Source organism: Scomber scombrus, chromosome 13 (assembly GCF_963691925.1).
Source record: "Scomber scombrus chromosome 13, fScoSco1.1, whole genome shotgun sequence".
Lineage (NCBI taxonomy): Eukaryota > Metazoa > Chordata > Actinopteri > Scombriformes > Scombridae > Scomber > Scomber scombrus.
Genome location: NC_084982.1, coordinates 18412818 through 18430327, shown reverse-complemented (window position 1 = coordinate 18430327; position 17510 = coordinate 18412818). Strand labels below are relative to the sequence as shown.

General features: G+C 37.7%; 1 protein-coding gene across 1 annotated transcript in view; it reads right to left on the bottom strand.

The window, feature by feature from the left end:
• Positions 1–9723, bottom strand: part of LOC133993115 (dehydrogenase/reductase SDR family member on chromosome X-like) — a 30530-nt gene extending 20807 nt beyond the window's left edge. Inside the window, exons 1-2 of the mRNA XM_062431977.1 lie at positions 9577–9723; positions 7909–8016 (exon numbers count right to left, since the gene is read on the bottom strand). Coding sequence (XP_062287961.1) covers positions 7909–8016; positions 9577–9682 — 214 coding nt within the window. The 5' untranslated portion in view covers positions 9683–9723. The remainder of the gene's footprint in view (positions 1–7908; positions 8017–9576) is intronic.
• Between the last annotated feature and the right edge of the window lie 7787 nt (positions 9724–17510).

Below are 17510 nucleotides of genomic sequence, written 5' to 3'. Positions count from 1 at the left end.
GGGAAATGTTTAGAAACAGAGGCTGAAAATATGAGAAAGACACATGGAAAAGAGAGAGACAGGAACACATACGCAGACAAACTCATACTCTCACTGCCTATGACAGCGCTGACAATTTGTCAATTAACTGATTAGAGAATTGACAAAACATTGACTGAGAAAACATTAGTTCGACATTAACTGGTGCCTACTTCTCAGATGTTCGGATTCTCTGCAACTGTCTTTTTGCACAGACTCACAAATAGCCAACATGCACACTCTCATTTTCTCTTTGCGCACACACACACACACACACACACACACACACACACAATCACACACACACTCTAATCTTGGATTATCACGCAGCCCTTTTCAAGGGCAGTGCATCATTTACCCTGATGCACTGCGGTTCAGGCTAGGCTGAAGGATGCAGCTTTTCTGGGTGATGTGTCACAAGGGTCACACACATACAGGACCTGTGCACATTGATCCCAAACAAATATGTTGCGTTTTTTTTTAGTTGTTGTAAATTGTTTCCCCTCAACAGACTTCTCTGCTTATGGACCAACAGTCACTGACAATGCTGCATATCATTTAAATACACATTTCCACATGCACAAGTGCTTTCGGTCAAAGCTCACCATTAAAATAGCCACTGATTAAAAATATGCCCTGTGGAAATAATTTGCCTACTAAACATTTTGAGCTAAGGGTTAAAAACGTAACCTAATTAATTTGCTAAAATAATTATGCTGCTTCCGAACAAATGGATAAACTGAGTGTGACATAGAGTAAAAAAGTCTCATTCAACTCCTCATACAGAGAAAATTACACTTATACTTGCACAAAGTTCAATATCTCTTGTCTGTGTGTTAAATAGTCAGTCTGTCTTATTCATATTATAAGTGTTGTTCATTTAACATGCAAATGAGAAGAAACTTAAGAACAACCATTTGTCATTTTAGGCTGAGTTGTACTCCATACAGTCTGGTTTTCCTAAACATATGGAGAAACCTACATTTATACACCATTTGTTTACTGATATATGTGCCTATCTTTAGATTTTGCAAATGTGTGTAATAAATCAACTTTTCATATCCATAACTAAAGGAAAACACCCAGATCTAAAAGGAACTTCACTGTTGCACAAATTATGTATGCAATAAATAAATTACTATAAATTATGGAAAAGAGAGTTTTCAATTTTTGGCTGCTAGCCCAGCGAAAATATGGTCCAGTTAAACTCTGATCTACCTGCCAAGTAGGTCAGTGAAGAAAAACGCTACTTGGACACTGTCACAAGTTTTGTTTTATACCAAACTTGGCAACTTCACTGTGACACAAAGACTTTGAGATGCTGCATGCAGTCACTGTGCTTGGCTTTTGTTGGCAAAGAAAAACCTCCAACATGTAACTCCCTCTACAACTGGTGTTATTATGTTTCTATTAAAGTGTTGGTTACACAAATGAGACACAACATGTTCATTTTTCAGTTTTAGAGGTGTTGGTAAGGTATTTGGACAAAGCCAGCCTAGTTATTTTCCCAGTAAACTGCAGAAATCCCAAAAGTGATGTGTGGAAATCCAAGTAACAACATTGCAGTTTAAAGCATCTCTGAATGCCTTTTATGGCACTGTATAAATAAATACATAAAAATGTATTAAAAGTTGGGACACATACAACAAACAACCAAACAGCCAACATTTAAAAATGCTGTGGTTCAGGAGGAAGATTCAAGAGCTTTATTGTCACATGAATAGCAACAGTGAAGACACTAAAATGTAGCTTCTTCTAGCTGTAGTTCAATTAAAGTACTGAGTAAAAAATTAACGAGAGAGGAGTAAATCAGGAGAGAGTCATATAAATGAGTGTTATATAAATTTAAATATCAAACTTTTTCCTGTATCAGCAGTCTAATATTTTCAGTTTTTGCATTAGACAACTGGCATGGGTTTTTTTATTGTTGCAAACAGCTGGACTTTCATATGAGCTGATGCTGATGCATGTTGGCAGAAGACGATTCCTCATCATATTCAAGAACGGGCTTATTGACATAAATGGATGTGCATATTTCCCCAGGCTAAGTTGATGGGACTACATAACACTCATCGGAGCGTCATGATTGACAGTTCATTGATACATTTCATCAAGTCTGATATAACAAATTTGTCCTCCTGAGACCTTTGCTTCCTGTGTAGCAAATGCAGTAATATGGATTTTCAGAAGATGATTTCCTTTGTTTGTTCAATTTATCAATCCCGCATATCACAATGTCTTATATAAACCTAATTTAACGGCACTTTTCAGAGTGAAGTAATGAAGTAATGTATTCAGTTATTATTCTCCATATTTGGACGGCTGAAACGGTCTTCTTCATTCATGATTCTATGAATGATTAAGAGACAAAAGGTTGTCCAGAACTCATTAATGCTAATCATTATTATAGTCATAACTACAAATACTAATAGACTTTTTAAGATATTTGAATTACAAATTATCTTGTGCAGAAATGAAAAGTCCAATTAGCCAAATGAAACACAGTCTTCCTTTGAACCATTGAAAAAGTATCATATGTAAAATTAAACCAGACTGATGCTTTATGTTACATCAGTTACGCTAGTTAAGTCCATGTTCATGTGTTCATGTGTGTCCAAAAACTAAAGCTTATTCTATTCAATAATGTATGTACAAGAATAACAGAATTACTCACATAATCACTGCACATATTTTCGTTTTACTTTCATTCTTTTTTCAGTTTGTCTTTCCACAACATGAATATGTGATGCAGTTTATTTGCAGTTATTCACACTAAGGCATTCAAGTATTCAACACAACCTCATTTATAATATGTATGTTACTTTCTGTCAAAAACATATTTTGTAGCTGCTAAGACGACATTTTTCAACAGGAATTTTAGTTCATATTGCATGTTCCTAGCTTAATAAAGATGTCATTTTAGTCAAAAATGTAACCAAAACTGCTTCAAATGCAATTGCACACTGTTTAATATCCAGCTGTGATATCTGACAGTGCAAACGCTCAATCCATAAACTCTCATCACACAAGCACTGTGCTCCCACTCCACCTGAAATATGCATGCCCACTCCATTACCTGAGACAAATCCACTTTACCATAAATATTCTCACTTCATGACTTATCTCGAGAGATGAAAATATATGAAACCGAGATACACTCACAGTCCTGTGAGATCAACTTCAGTACACGCAGGGTTGACTGAGACAACAGCAGACATTTAAAGTTCTTAATGTATTGATTTTGTTTGTGTAATCATACATTGCGCTCGGGTCTCATTTATGTTCTGCTCAGTCTCCAAGGATACTCTGACATTGACTCTGCGGTATACACACAGTGAATGAATAAAGCTTGTGTTTTCTTCAAAATCTTGATACTCGTGAACTGAATGAAAAATACAATCTTGCCTTGACAACATGTTGCTGTTCGTGGCGTCATGGAGCTGCAAGGTCCTGCACTTGAAGATGATTTTTATGTATGGAAAATAAAAGTAAATGTTTAACTGCGATTTTCCAATAATTTCATGGTACATTAACAGATTTTGAATGAATCCCTGTCAGTGTTCATCACTGCCACCTCAACTGCCTGTCACTTATTATGGTAATGGCCTAATTATAATGGATACCAGCATGATTCCTCCTCATATTCTATGCTGGCTGTCAGGATGTAGACTCTGCACAGACTACTCTGTACTACTACTACTACTAATACTTATATTACTATTTCTGCTGTTGCTACTACTACTACTACTACTACTACTTATATTACTACTGCTGCTACTACGTTCAGTCAATTGTCAGTTGGATTTCCCTTTCCTTAGCTTTATTAAAGGGTCATTTAGGATTTTAAAAGCTTCAAGCTGATTGTGTTATTTTAATAATGAACCACTACACAGAAATAAACATAACTGATACCAATCAATGAAGTCTTCATTAATATCATATCATATCATATCAAAATATAGTCATATCTTAGATCTTACTACCAGAACTGCTGTGTGAATATATGGAAAATACAAACATATACACTGTATGTTAACTTTTCACACCTGGTACAAAGCAAATTTTCCATTTCACAATGGAATTGAGAAATTGAGAGTAGAAGCAGCAGACAATAGTGAAGACAAAGGCAACATAGCAAATACTACAACCAGGCCTGAGCAATGTTTGCCAGGGATTTGATATACAGTATAAAATATAGTAATTTTGATTATCATTAGACTATGACATATTTAAACTGTATATGCTCTCTTCATGTCTGCTAGGCTACTGTATCATTTTTTATCATTAAGTGCAAAGTGCTTCGAAAGAAACAATGCTGTCAGATTAACAACCATCAAGTGATCAAAAATCAATCAAGGCAATCAAAAATTCAGATCACACATCTCTCAATATTAACAAATACACTTCTTCTACATATAAACTCTCTGTTTGATTCCTTCGTTTCTGAATATGACATGAATCTGAAGAATTTATCCAAGTGAGTCAATCTTCACGCAAACAAAAGCAACCCATGCAGGTTTTTGAGACTGTTGTGCACTGGTATGAAAGCTTTTATAACAAAAAATGTAATCATTTTCTTTCAAGATATGTGAGATTATTTCACAATAAGAAAGTTTTAAACTATATCAACTGCAGCTGCATTAAGTTGCTATGAATCACATAAATACACACTGTACTTTTGATTCAGATTCATATGTTTATTCATCTTCTGTGTTGACAATTCATGCCTGAAACCACTTCTGTTTTGCCCTTAGAAAGAAAAGCAAAGTAGATGAAAAGAAAAGCTTTTGTAAAAGCCATTATCTCGTGCCCAAAAGAATGATTGGTAATGGAGAATATAATGTGTGTTTGACCAATTGGGAGTTGCAATTACTGATAGCTTATTATGTTTCACCTGGGCACCTTGACCTATAACATAAATTAATTTAGTTTACTGTTTAATTTGGGAGGGACAGGCACAATTAAAAATTACTGCAACATTATCTTCAAGTTAATTTGCATCTGCCGTGCCTGGGCTGAACTAAAGCTCTCTGTAATTTATGATTTTGGTGATAAGCGGGTTTTTATACCGACTGTAAAATGTAAAATCCTTGTTTGGCTGTTCTTTGCTGTCAACAATTGACAGTCATCACTCTCCTCATGATGACTGCAAGACTTTTATAGCTCTGCGCTTGACTCTGATGACTACATGTTTAAGTTAAGGAGAAAACCAATCTCAGTGAAGGTGGACTACAAATTTGGGATGCAACCTTCAATCGGACATCAATCAAAACTTATTTTTTACGCCTGATCGGCTCAGACAGGAAACGGCAAGCTTTAGAGTCTCTCTGACTATAAAGCTGACTCTTATTAGCCGATCTGGCATCACACTTGTCACACATTTATCAGGTCAGTTTCCTGTACATGTACATTTTTTTAAATTAATTAACTTGTATATTTCGTGTAGGCTGTTATTTATATCAAACTAAAGAAAATCTGTATTGGAATTTAAGGCTTTTAAAGAAATTTGCGGTCAGAATCTTCCAAGAAAAATGCCATGGGTGCATCCTGACTACAAATACACAACAAAGAGTAAAACTCAATCTTGTTAGTTTAATGGAAGCAGCAGAAATGACATCAAGCCCCACAGGAGAGTGTACAATCGAGGAGATGCTAATGGCAGTTAGTTCAGCTGCCAGTTGTGGAGTATCGCTGAGAGAAATCTAAATGAAAAGCAAAATGCACTCCAGATCCCCATAGATCTCCAGCAAAAGCCTCCAGACAGAAGAACAAAGCGCAGCAATACAAGCAATTAAACAGGAAGCCATCTTACTGCTCCTGTGTCTCCACTGCAGAGAGGACTAAAGATGTACAATAACAGATGAGCCAATAAAGAGCACGTCAGCTTCTGTCTGGAAGACCAGCTGAATGATTGGTGTGCGCTTTAACCAGGCTTTGTCTGACAAATCACCCTTTTTTCTACCAAGATTGTTCCTGTAATAACATGTTTGTATTTACGTTTTTATGCACAAAACACAATAACATTTTGAACATGAATATTTTCTGCATAGACCCTTTTGCAAATACTAATACAGACTGTACGTAGTTAATCTGTATTTTTGTGTCTGTGCACAGTACAATTACACATCAATGCGAGTGGAGACCATATTCACCATTTCCTTTATGAGACTGTCGTACCTCAGTTATCTTCCAAAAGGAAATATTAATAAATAATATGGAACAATGCCAGACCTTGTTTCATGCAAAAAAAACCTATCCTAATCCTAAATTTGCATTTAACACCCAGTTTGACAACATCTTTTTAATCCCAGCTGAGCTCCACAAGACTTTACATCATCCCACACTGGAGCATCGCACATACTATATACTAATGATGAAAACAAACTGTTTTGATGTTATTCTGAACCTTAAGAGGGATCAACGGGGTGTTAAGAAGCGCCTGAATGCGCTATTGACCGCCTGATACTAATTAAGAATCTCTTGACAACGACAGGATTTTAAGTGGGCGCACACACAGAGGACACCTTCAATAGGACTGGCACTGCAGCGCTGTGGTTTTGCTTGCTGTACAATACACATTAATGTACATTATTACAAGAGGCTGATTCTCCTTAACCCAACCAACAACATGAGCCTGACTCCATTAAGCAATATTTGAAATTTTTCTCCCTCGTCCATTTTGGAAACAGTTTTCAAAGGTAAAAATACTGAAATCAATCCACAGTGGATTATCCTGTAATCTGTACCAGACTGTACCAGACCGTAAAAAACGTAAAAATAGTGAACTTTTGTGTTACTTTCTAAAGGTCATACCAACCTTTAGCTGTCATTGGTGTGTTATCTGTTTATTTGTCTGACAGATGGAGACTCGACTAATCACTGTCATGATTATTATTACTCCTCTGCGCAGCCTGACACAAGTCTTTTCAGTCCTCTTGGCATTACTGATGCACAACTTCAAACTACTCGCAACCTGTTTAGCAGTGTCCGAAGCGTTCTCAGCATCGTATGTGATGAGACAAGGTTATTCTGCCTTCAGTCTCACACCATGCAGCATGCAAGTGTTTTGACAGATTGCTTTGTCGTTTTTGCTGCCGTGGACATGTGACTCTGAAGTGGACACAGCTTGATGTTAATTCAAAATAATGAGCGTATCCTGCCTACTCTGTAAAACTGCACTTTATTTACCTTCTTCCCTCTCGTACCCAGGCATGTGCTGACCTCGGAGGACCACATCATTTTTTTTACTTAGAGCACTGTAGACGCTGTTTTCGTCAAACCAATAATTGCAATGTAACCGAAATGCTGAAATATCCCTTTAATTGGAAAGCTGGAGTGCTTCCACACAGATGTCACGCTTGACAAACCCCCCAATTTTAGGGCTGACACATAGTTGTCTCCTAAAACTGTCCATGCTGTGTTCATTCAATGCAGATGTGTAAGGTCAATTCTGACTCACATTTCTAAATGACGGCAAACAAGCAACAACAGAGAAATATGACCAAAATATCTAAAAAGGGTTCATGAGTCAGGAAAATTAGCTAGCCTACAGTTTGGAAAACAACACACTCGTCATCTACTTCTTTAAAAAAAAAAAAAACTTGTTTATACTCGCTTCATCTATCTTTCTTTTATTTATTTCCCACAGTATCTGGCCTTTGTTGACTATGTTGTTACTGTATATGTTTTATTGTTGTATGTTTTGTTATTGTGGCATTTTGTGTAAATTAATTGTAAAGCATGTCATCGTCATGCGGGGTATTACATAAATAAAGATTATTATTGACTGTGAGTGCACACACAGAGGCAATTGTTGAAATCTCTTCATCATAAACGTGTTCACCCTCTCGTCCCGTTTGTGTGTAAGTGGTGCCGTGTTTGATACTGTACCTATGATAACATGCGCCCCCAGCCTGGCCATGTGGCGGACTACCTCATAGCCGATTCCCCTGCCTCCTCCTGTCACTATGGCAACCTTGCCATCTTGTCTGGGCATCACTGGCAGAGGCAGAAGAGGACATAGAGATATCAAGGAGAATGTCATTTGATAAGCAATCTGATTACATCCTCCAATAAAAGCCGCTGTTTCGAGACATGAGAAGTCCTTGTAGTCAAACCTGTTGAATGTCAGCGAGTCTCAGATGGACTTTATCTAGGATTTAAATTCCTGTGATACTGTAAAATAATGCTCCTATTGAAGAATGTTGGCTCTTACACAGTTACTGAGTTGTTTGTAAGAGTATCTTGTTGAACAGGATTAATAAGCACAGACATCCCTTCATATGGGAATAGTGTTGAGTGAATTGTCATAGTCTCTGTAGTGTATCAGCATTCTGCTCACATCAGTCAGGAAAGTCAATGAATATGAATGAACTGGTAATATTTTTTTTGAAGTTGTTCAGTCAAAACTGAAGTAAAAAGGAGAATGTGAAACAAATGTCAGAAGCCAAACTTTGAGAAAGTGCACATCTAACGCTGCGTTTGATCATGGCTGCATAAACGGTTACTGTAATGTTTGAGACTGAGATTTACTGACATTAGCAAGGTTATTCACTCATTCAAATTCATATGTATTCAAATTCTATTTGAGTATTTATACTTCTGTTCATATCATATCATCCACATAGTCTTTATAATTATATTCATATTCTCCTTTTTTGTGTGTGTTAGTTTTATTGTGTGTACAGGCACATTGTCTATATCATGTTAATATGCATGCACATGTCCAAGACCCCACTACACGGGATCTTGGACATGTGGACCACATTGAATTCCTTGTATACTTGCAACTTGGTGAATAAATCTGATTCCTAAGACCAAAAAATTGAGAGATGAGGAGTGAATATGATGATTACAACTCAGTGTATTGTGAAAGTTTGCTTCACAATTCAGTGATGCAGTTCATTGGTGTGCCATTGTCGGCAAATTTTCATCAGTTTTATTAAACACAACAACAAAACAGAACCATTACGTACCCGTACACATTTAACTGCTGGTAATTACTGAGTGCACAACTGCAAAACATTTCTGAGTTGATGCACTGCACTTTTCTTGTAGCCATGTGCTGATTTTCATTGGCTGGTAGTTGTTGAACTGTCACTTAACGCTCATGAATTACCACACCAGTCCAAACTGCATTACAGAAAGTGGCAATTTAATCATACATAGCTTGTCAACATACATACTCACTTCTAAAAGAAATATTTTAGGATAATAGTAGACTTTAAGCTTTTCTGCTGAATTCGGCCAACATAATACATCAGTCAGCTCTGTATTTCATTCATGTTTACACCTCTGCCCTTATCTCTAACTAGCTAACATAAGTTAACGTAGTGTAAGAGTTACAGTAGTTAGCTGCACCGCCGACATGAATAATGGCTCCTAAATGCCCAAATTAACGCTAAGTTCGTTCTTAATGTGTGTGTACAAACCACAACGTAAGGACCATAACATTACTGACTAACCCTAACTCTAATGCTTACTGGATGTGACACCCAAGCTACACCTGTCAACGTAGCTAAATGAAGAGTAGCAACTTTTACGGGAAGTTGAACAGACCTGGCAACCTGGAAGTTTTGCTGAACAGCTGAACCAGCAGGACCTCCAAACCCAGCAGGTAGAGCTTGACAGCTGGAAGGAGATACGACTGAATATAAGACCACATCCCTGTTGGTTGTATGTCGGTAATGTTGAGGCAGAGAGCAGTGCAGGCTGTAGGGGAGGAGCTGCTCCGTCATTGGGACACGTACCAATAAGATGTGATGAAGCCTACATGCTCGCTTCCTTCCTTGTCGTGACTTTAAATTAACATTTGCCACAGAAACGTATTTAAACAGAGGTGTAAGAAGTATTCAGATCCTTTACTGAAGTGAATTACCAATTAAGCAATGTAAAAGTAATCCAGTACAAGCAAAAGTCCTGCATGAAAATCCCACAGTAAAAGTACATAAATATAAGCAGCAACATTTTAGAATATACTATAAGTAGTGGTTTAGTCTGACATATTATTTACAGTCTATAAAATCATAGATGCATCAGTGTTTAAACAACATTTTACTGTTGGAGCAAATTTGAACTAGTTTATAAAGCCTAATTTACAGTTAATCCAGTGGTTCCCAACCTACGGGTTCCAAAGGGTCACTAGATAAATCTGAGGGGTCGTAAGGTGATTGAAGCAGTTTAGGCTTGACACTGTAATGAGGGCACACAAATAAAATAAAACATTAAATAATAAGCTAGGTGGAAGTTCCTGGAGGCAGCATTGAACTTGAACAGAGTGAACTTGTTTTCCCTCGTTTCCCCCGAGCAAGGTTGTGCATGTTACAAATGACGTGAAGGCTCTGCAAGTTATCACAGCTTTTGAATTTTTGTTACTAGGTTCATGCTGCACTCCCACTGAATTTGGTATAGCTGGGATGGCTGTCCCATTTCATAAAACATGGAGACAAGCAACTTTAATAACAGTATACAAATGCAATGTCCGGTGTGTCTTTATAGCATGTGTTCTCTTTTACTTATTGACAGAAAATGACCACGCACCAAAACAGGGAAAAAATTTAATAATAACAACTCTCCATGTTGTGATACGCTGAGCAAAATAGACAAAGACCAGAAATAGTAACAAAGAACACTTGTTGACTAATTGTATATTCACAGAATATTTTGTTTGTACACCGCCTGGTGTTTTGGAGAATATTTCAACAAACAATGCTTTGAGCATAAATGCCTCTATGCATGATTGTAGCTTGCGTGCCTTCTGCAGAGGCCCTCACCACTGTGTCTCACATGAGTATAAAAAAGGCTTAATGGGAGAGGAAAGAAGAAAAAGCAAAGTTCTGATACACAAATCTGTTTTCAGTTTTTGTATTTTTTCTTTTAAAGTTTAGAGGGAAAAAATCACTACTTGGTGGAGCTGTTAACAACTCATAGACATCTGAAATGTGACCTGGCTACACACTGCTGTTTATAAGATGTCAAAAGCCAAAAAGGTTGTAAACCACTGGTTTCATTTTTAACAATCTGTTTTATATATATATAGGGAAATACTGTACTTTTCTACTTCACACACACACTTTTCAGATGAAGATCTGATACAATGAGTAATATAACAAGCTTATATATATATATATATATATATATATATATATATATATATATATATATATATATATAGACCACATATAAGCTTGTTATATTACTCATTGTATCAGATCTTCATCTGAAAAGTGTGTGTGTGAAGTAGAAAAGTACAGTATTTCCCTCTGAAATATGGTTGCGTGCAAGTATAAAGTAGAATACATTTTTAAAATACTTAAGTAAGGTACCTGAAAAGGGTACTAAAGTACAGTGCTTGAGTAAAATGTTCTTAGTTACTTCACACCACTGTTTTAAACCTGTTCACACCGAATCCTAATTTAAATAATTTATTTTCTTGAGATTACCGAACTGACTAATTGTTCTGGTGCCCTATTGTCACTGACTAGCTAACCTTGAAAAAAAGGGATCTGCAGCAGCCATCCATCATATCTGTAGCTGTAACTGCGGAGGCAGAATCAGTGCGTGATGGAGAGGACTCGTGCCTGCTGCTTGGCTGCTTGATGTTCCGTATGATCCCTCTCTGTAGATCCAGCATATTGCTCTCTTCAGCTCACAGACTATCTCATTAACAGCTGCCAGAGAGGTCACACACGATAGTAGCAACAGAGGGATGACACACAAGTTTGATCTATAATTTCCCAGATAGACATAAAGAGCATGTTTCTGGAGCAGCACAGCGCCCGTATGCAGTAATGTTGCTCCTCTTACAGTATGAGGAGCAAGTGGCTGGATGTTAGATTTTCTTCTCTTGAGTTCACCACTCTACTCTTATTACAGGCTACTCTACCCACGCTGCTGTGATAATTATCCAAATGGGACCTCAGCTGTGAAAATCATAACTTTTACACCACCTGAACACTGATTCAATAATATAATCAGCACTAAATTTTCCTTCAATACATACACAGAGAAAAGACAAAATAATGGATTTCAAATGACAAGTAAGTACAAGTAAAATATACTGTAACTCAGGTTTGTTACACAGAATTAAATGATTAAAAATATTATCTGTATTTATATACATACATAAGGTTTGATTTAGTAAATATATTTTCAAGTAAAAGGCCTAGCTGGTATCATAACAGTGCTGATCACAGCGATGATTTCCACTTCCACAGATAAGCTACTGACACTCCACGTCACTCACTGTAACTTCCAGTCTGCATGCAGTAGATACTGAACACCTTAGACCATATCAGGGACTAAAAGATTCACATGTCAAGTTGACATTTCTAATCATTTTATAATTTTATCTTCAGTTTTCCCCATTTTCTGAAGCCGAGTTTGTTGAGAACACTCTCACACTTGAGAACAACTCTGAGTTGTTTCAATGCCACAGTGCTCACATGTTGTCAAGATTCAATTGAATTTTATATAGCGCAAAATCTTAACAAAAGTTATCTCAAGGCATTTTCACACAGAGCAGGTCTAGACCGTATTCATTAATTAAATTTAAAGAGACCCAGCATTTCCCCATGAGTGAGCACATGGTGAAAGCGGCACGGAAAAGCTCCCCTTTAACAGGAGATTAGATGCTAAAAGACTTGTTGCATGCACCTGTTTATGAATGGAAATGTTTCATTACTATATCAAATAAAGCATGTCTTTATTCATGAAAGCTTCCCTGTAAATATATGCTTATTGGTTGGCTTTTTACAAAAACGATGCAATTTATTTATCCATCTTTTTGTGAGAAAGGCCTCCTACACACAAGCTTAGCTGGAGGGAGTTACATTGTGTTAATGTGTGTAATTGATGACTGTGAAGCTGTCAGGGATTGATTAAAAGAGCAAAGTTGTTATTTAATCCTTCCATGTTGGATGATTGTTTATTTCACCCTCTTGGAGTGCTGTGAGAGGACAGCAGGCGTCACTGAGTCACCTCCCTGTAATGGCAATCACTAAATCATTTGAAGTAGCAAGACCTTTATGAGATTGGTGGTTGACTGATTGATGGTTTTTTTTTGTAATGAAGGAGGCCATTCTGTTTGAATTGTAAAATAAGAATGATTTCAGTTGTACTGTATAATATGCTATCAGTGGTGGGAAGAAATTAAGTACATTTACTCACATCTGCACCTAAGTTCAAATTTGAGGTATACTTCACTTGAGTATTTCCTTTTTATGCCAATTTCTCCATGTACACGACTACATTTCAGCTGTAGATATTTTACTTTTTAGTCCATGAAGATTTTACATTAAGAAACACACAGTGACACGATAAGCTTATAAAATACAAAGAATTATGAAAGACAAAACCAGTGACTCCAAACCTTTTTTACTTGTGACCCCTTCACAAAAAACTGTATTTAATTGGGTCTTCTTCCCTCTCAATGTCTCCAAGTTGGTAGTAGCTCCATCAGTCTTCCCCTCTAATCTTTAAATAACTGTGTGAGACCCAAAGAAGTAAAATCCTATTAAAAGTCCAAAAAACAAGAACAATTTGTATCCCATTGCTCATGTCACAGTTTATCTTACGACCATGAACTGGAAATCACTGTACTGAATACTGAACTGTATAAACTAGTTAAAGCATAGGTTCACATTTTTTTTCAAGTGTTAATGAAATACTCAAACTCCAAAATGAGTTGTTTTCAGTGCAGACTCCTGCTTTGTGTTGCTGTTCCTGCACCACATAGCTCAACAAGGAAACACTAATTTAGACTGCAGAAGCCTTTAGACTGAAGATAGATAGAAAGTATACAGATGACAGGAAGGTTGTATCAGGTACCTAAGCTACAGGGAAACTGTGGGTCAGAAAGACCACTTTCACTTTTGATTAGTGCATTTTTCTGACAACATTCATTTTTTTTATATAGGATCTTGATGGATTTAAGTGGAAGCCGCAATGGTTGAACAGACAAAGAAAAAGCATCACAGCTAACACTTAATCAACAGAAAATCCAAGAAAGACAAACACAGGATAGGCCACACCGTTTGATCGACAGGCAATTGGCACACACCGCAGGACCGAACACTTGGCACAAAACAGGCTGAAATCATAACATCATTAACAGACAATATTTTAAGCATAATGCAGAAGTTTTGTCATAGACTAAAACATTATCAGACAGCCTGCTGCCATGATGGATTGCGTTTGGCTAGCAGGGCAGGAGCCAGCTGAATTATCACTGGCACACAAAGTAGGGCAACCAAACTCTCCAAGTCCCTCGTTTCAACTAAATTACAGTCATTTCTGTTAAAGACAGGTCTGGAGCATTCACAATCACTTCGCTTTTTCCTCTTGGCAGAGGAATCATTAGTATTGGTTTGGTCTTGCTCACTATCCGATAGTTAAGGTCAGGTCAGAACAGCAGCACTGACAAGCAGCTGGCCCCAGTTATTAAAGTCTGCTTAGAAGGCAGTTAAGTGAGCAGCAACAGTAAGGGACTGTGTCATCACCACCGCCCTGATGGAGGCTGAGCTGTGGGGGCTGAGTGTGTATTTGTAAGTGTTCTTGTATACTGCTGTTAATGCAAGCTGAAAGAATGTGTGTGTGTGTGTGTGTGTGTGTGTGTGTGTGTGTGTGTGTGTGTGTGTGTGTGTGTGTGTGTGTGTGTGTGTGTGTGTGTGTGTGTGTGTGTGTGTGTGTGTGTGTGTGTGTGTATGAGAGTTTGTTCTGCAGTATCCTGAGAGGTCGGGGGTCAGTGAGGCGAGCTGGCCTGCTATTGTTTAAAGGAAATCGCATCTCACGCATGACTGTGAGATGATTATTTGGGATGATGGGACATCAGGGAGACAGTCCTCCATACACAGGCACACAAACACACACACACACACACACACACACACACACACACACACACACACACACACACACACACACACACACACACAGAGACATGCTGGGAACAGGACATGACAGGAGGGTGTGTGATGTAAACAACATGTGAACAGCATCAAAATAGCTCCAACCAACAGTCACCTAGTCTTATATGACAACCACTGGCTGGCTTGTCTCATTTTGTAAATCCAAGCTGACAACGTCTGTCTGTCTGTCTGTGTGTGTGTGTGTGTGTGTGTGTGTGTGTGTGTGTGTGTGTGTGTGTGTGTGTGTGTGTGTGTGTGTGTGTGTGTGTGTGTGTGTGTGTGTGTGTGTGTGTGTGTGTGTGTGCTGACCGTGTAAAATGTAATCTTTACTCCATGTTTCACATAGACTTATTCCTGCTGAGAAATAAGGTGGATGATATGGGTATTTTTAGCAGAAAACGGCACTAACTGTGACACTTGAAATAGGACGGTTTTTAACACACTGTTTCTTAGCCCTTTACTGCCGCTTGTTTTTGTTACTGATCAACTGACACCCAGAGGAGATGGCAGTTGAAGTGTCATATTGTGAAGAAATGGAATTTTCCAGGTGTGTCATGGGCAATTTGGGCTCCAAAGTGCAACAGCTTGTGAGAATTTAGTTTTTTGTTTTTTTTTTGAGCTGTTCCTTGGAGAGCTTTTCCTCAGATGCCTCAGACATCTAAGAGGCAGACAATCAAGGATGGACTTAAAGCTCAGAGACTCAGCCAGAGCTGCAGGCTATGCTGTGTCCAGCCCCTAATGAGACAGCACGTGTGCATGCATATGTAGGAAAGAAAAACTCCACAGGGAAATGCTTTATTTTGCAGTCTGATGCAATCTGAGGTTTGTCTGTCCCTATCGCTGTTCATGTAAATAGCAGCAGGTGAGTGCAGATCTGTTGGGGTACGTGTGTCATTTTGGTTGTCATTTTTTAAAGAGGTGAATCTGTTACCCCAGTGTTATAAATAAATAAGACAGTACACTTGTTCAAGTACTAAGTAGACCTACATGTTTAAGGTTTTTCCATTATACAGTAGTTTATATATTACACTACTTTACTTCTTATGACAGTTTCTTTTTTTGTGTTGCAATGTTATATTAATGCCAATGTATTCTGAAAAGGGCCATTTTGGGAAATGTGTATGTTTGCTTTTGAGAAGTCGATGAGAAGATCAACACCACTCTCATCTTTGTAAATATAAAGCTCAGCCCAGGAAGTGATTAGCTTCGCTTAGCATCAAAACTGGAAACAGGGCGAAACAGCTAGCCTTGGTTTGTCTAAAGCAGTGGTCTCCAACCCTGCTCCTGGAGAGCTACTGCCCTGCATGTTTTAGGTATCTCCTCACTCTAACTCGTTATCAAGCAGCTGAGGCTCGTCAAAGGGCTTGATAACGAGTTGATTATTAGAATCAGGTGTGTTAGAGTGAGGAGATACCTAAAACATGCAGGGCAGTAGCTCTCCAGGAGCAGGGTTGGAGACCACTGGTCTAAAGTCTATAAAAAAAAAACACAATTTTGTGTAAAGGTCACTTGCACCGTATATTATATATTTTTTATCTATAAACAAACTGACATGTAAAAGCAACAAGTTGTGGTTTTTAAAAGAAGTTACATGCTGGAACTACCTAAAGTTGTACATTTTACAATTTGTGTACAGATTAAACTGATGAGATATAACATGTTAATTGGATTTATTTTTTATTTTTTTATTTTTTTATTTTTCTAAACTTTGGACAGCTGTTTCCATTTGCTCCAAGTGTTTCTGTTAAGATAAGCTAATCATCTTCTGGCCCCAGCTTCATATTTAGTGTACAAGCATGAGAGTGGTATTTATCTACTCATCTAACTCTCAACAAGAAGGTAATTCAACAAATGTCAAACTGTTCCTTCAAGTTCAACTTGCTGCAAAGAATCACTTTTGCTTGAGTAAATTAGGAATGCAGTCCTTTTACTTATAATAAAGTTTGTTTAATCAAGATATTATTACTTTTACTGAGTATTTATTTCAAGTACTTCCAACATTTTCAGTACAGTCAAGTCTATCTGTGTTGTCCCGTTTAATGGACAGTTTCTCAAAGTGTTATCGGCCCTCAACAGCCCTGGTTCCAATCCAAGCTATCTGGAAAGGTGAGGAGAAACACCTGAAAACAAACAGTAACACTTGGCTTGAAGGTAAAAAGAAAATAAATAGAGGAAACATCAGGAGAGGCAATTCACCCTCTGCGGATGCCTGGATGTGCACTAGGAGCTGTAGGTGGAAAAAGGCAGTGGACTGTACGTGGACAGATTTGGTAATAGTCATGTCGCCTCAGCTGCAGCCATCACATGCTATCCATGGGGAAAGAAGCCAAAGGCCAGCTTGTAAAAATGAAACCTGAGATTTTTGCATGTGTTTGCAGTGGGCAACTGCACACACACCATATAACAACATCCTAGAGTCACATCGGGTCTGGGACTTTTGCCCTTTCTTTGACTTACGGGGATTTCTGTGTTTCCAATGGGACTAAAAAGAAGTTGTACACCTTTATTATTGGGAGTTGGAAGTTACCATGAGTGCAGCAAAAAGTATTTTCTATGATTGCTTCTTGATTAGTTACAGCTAAATGT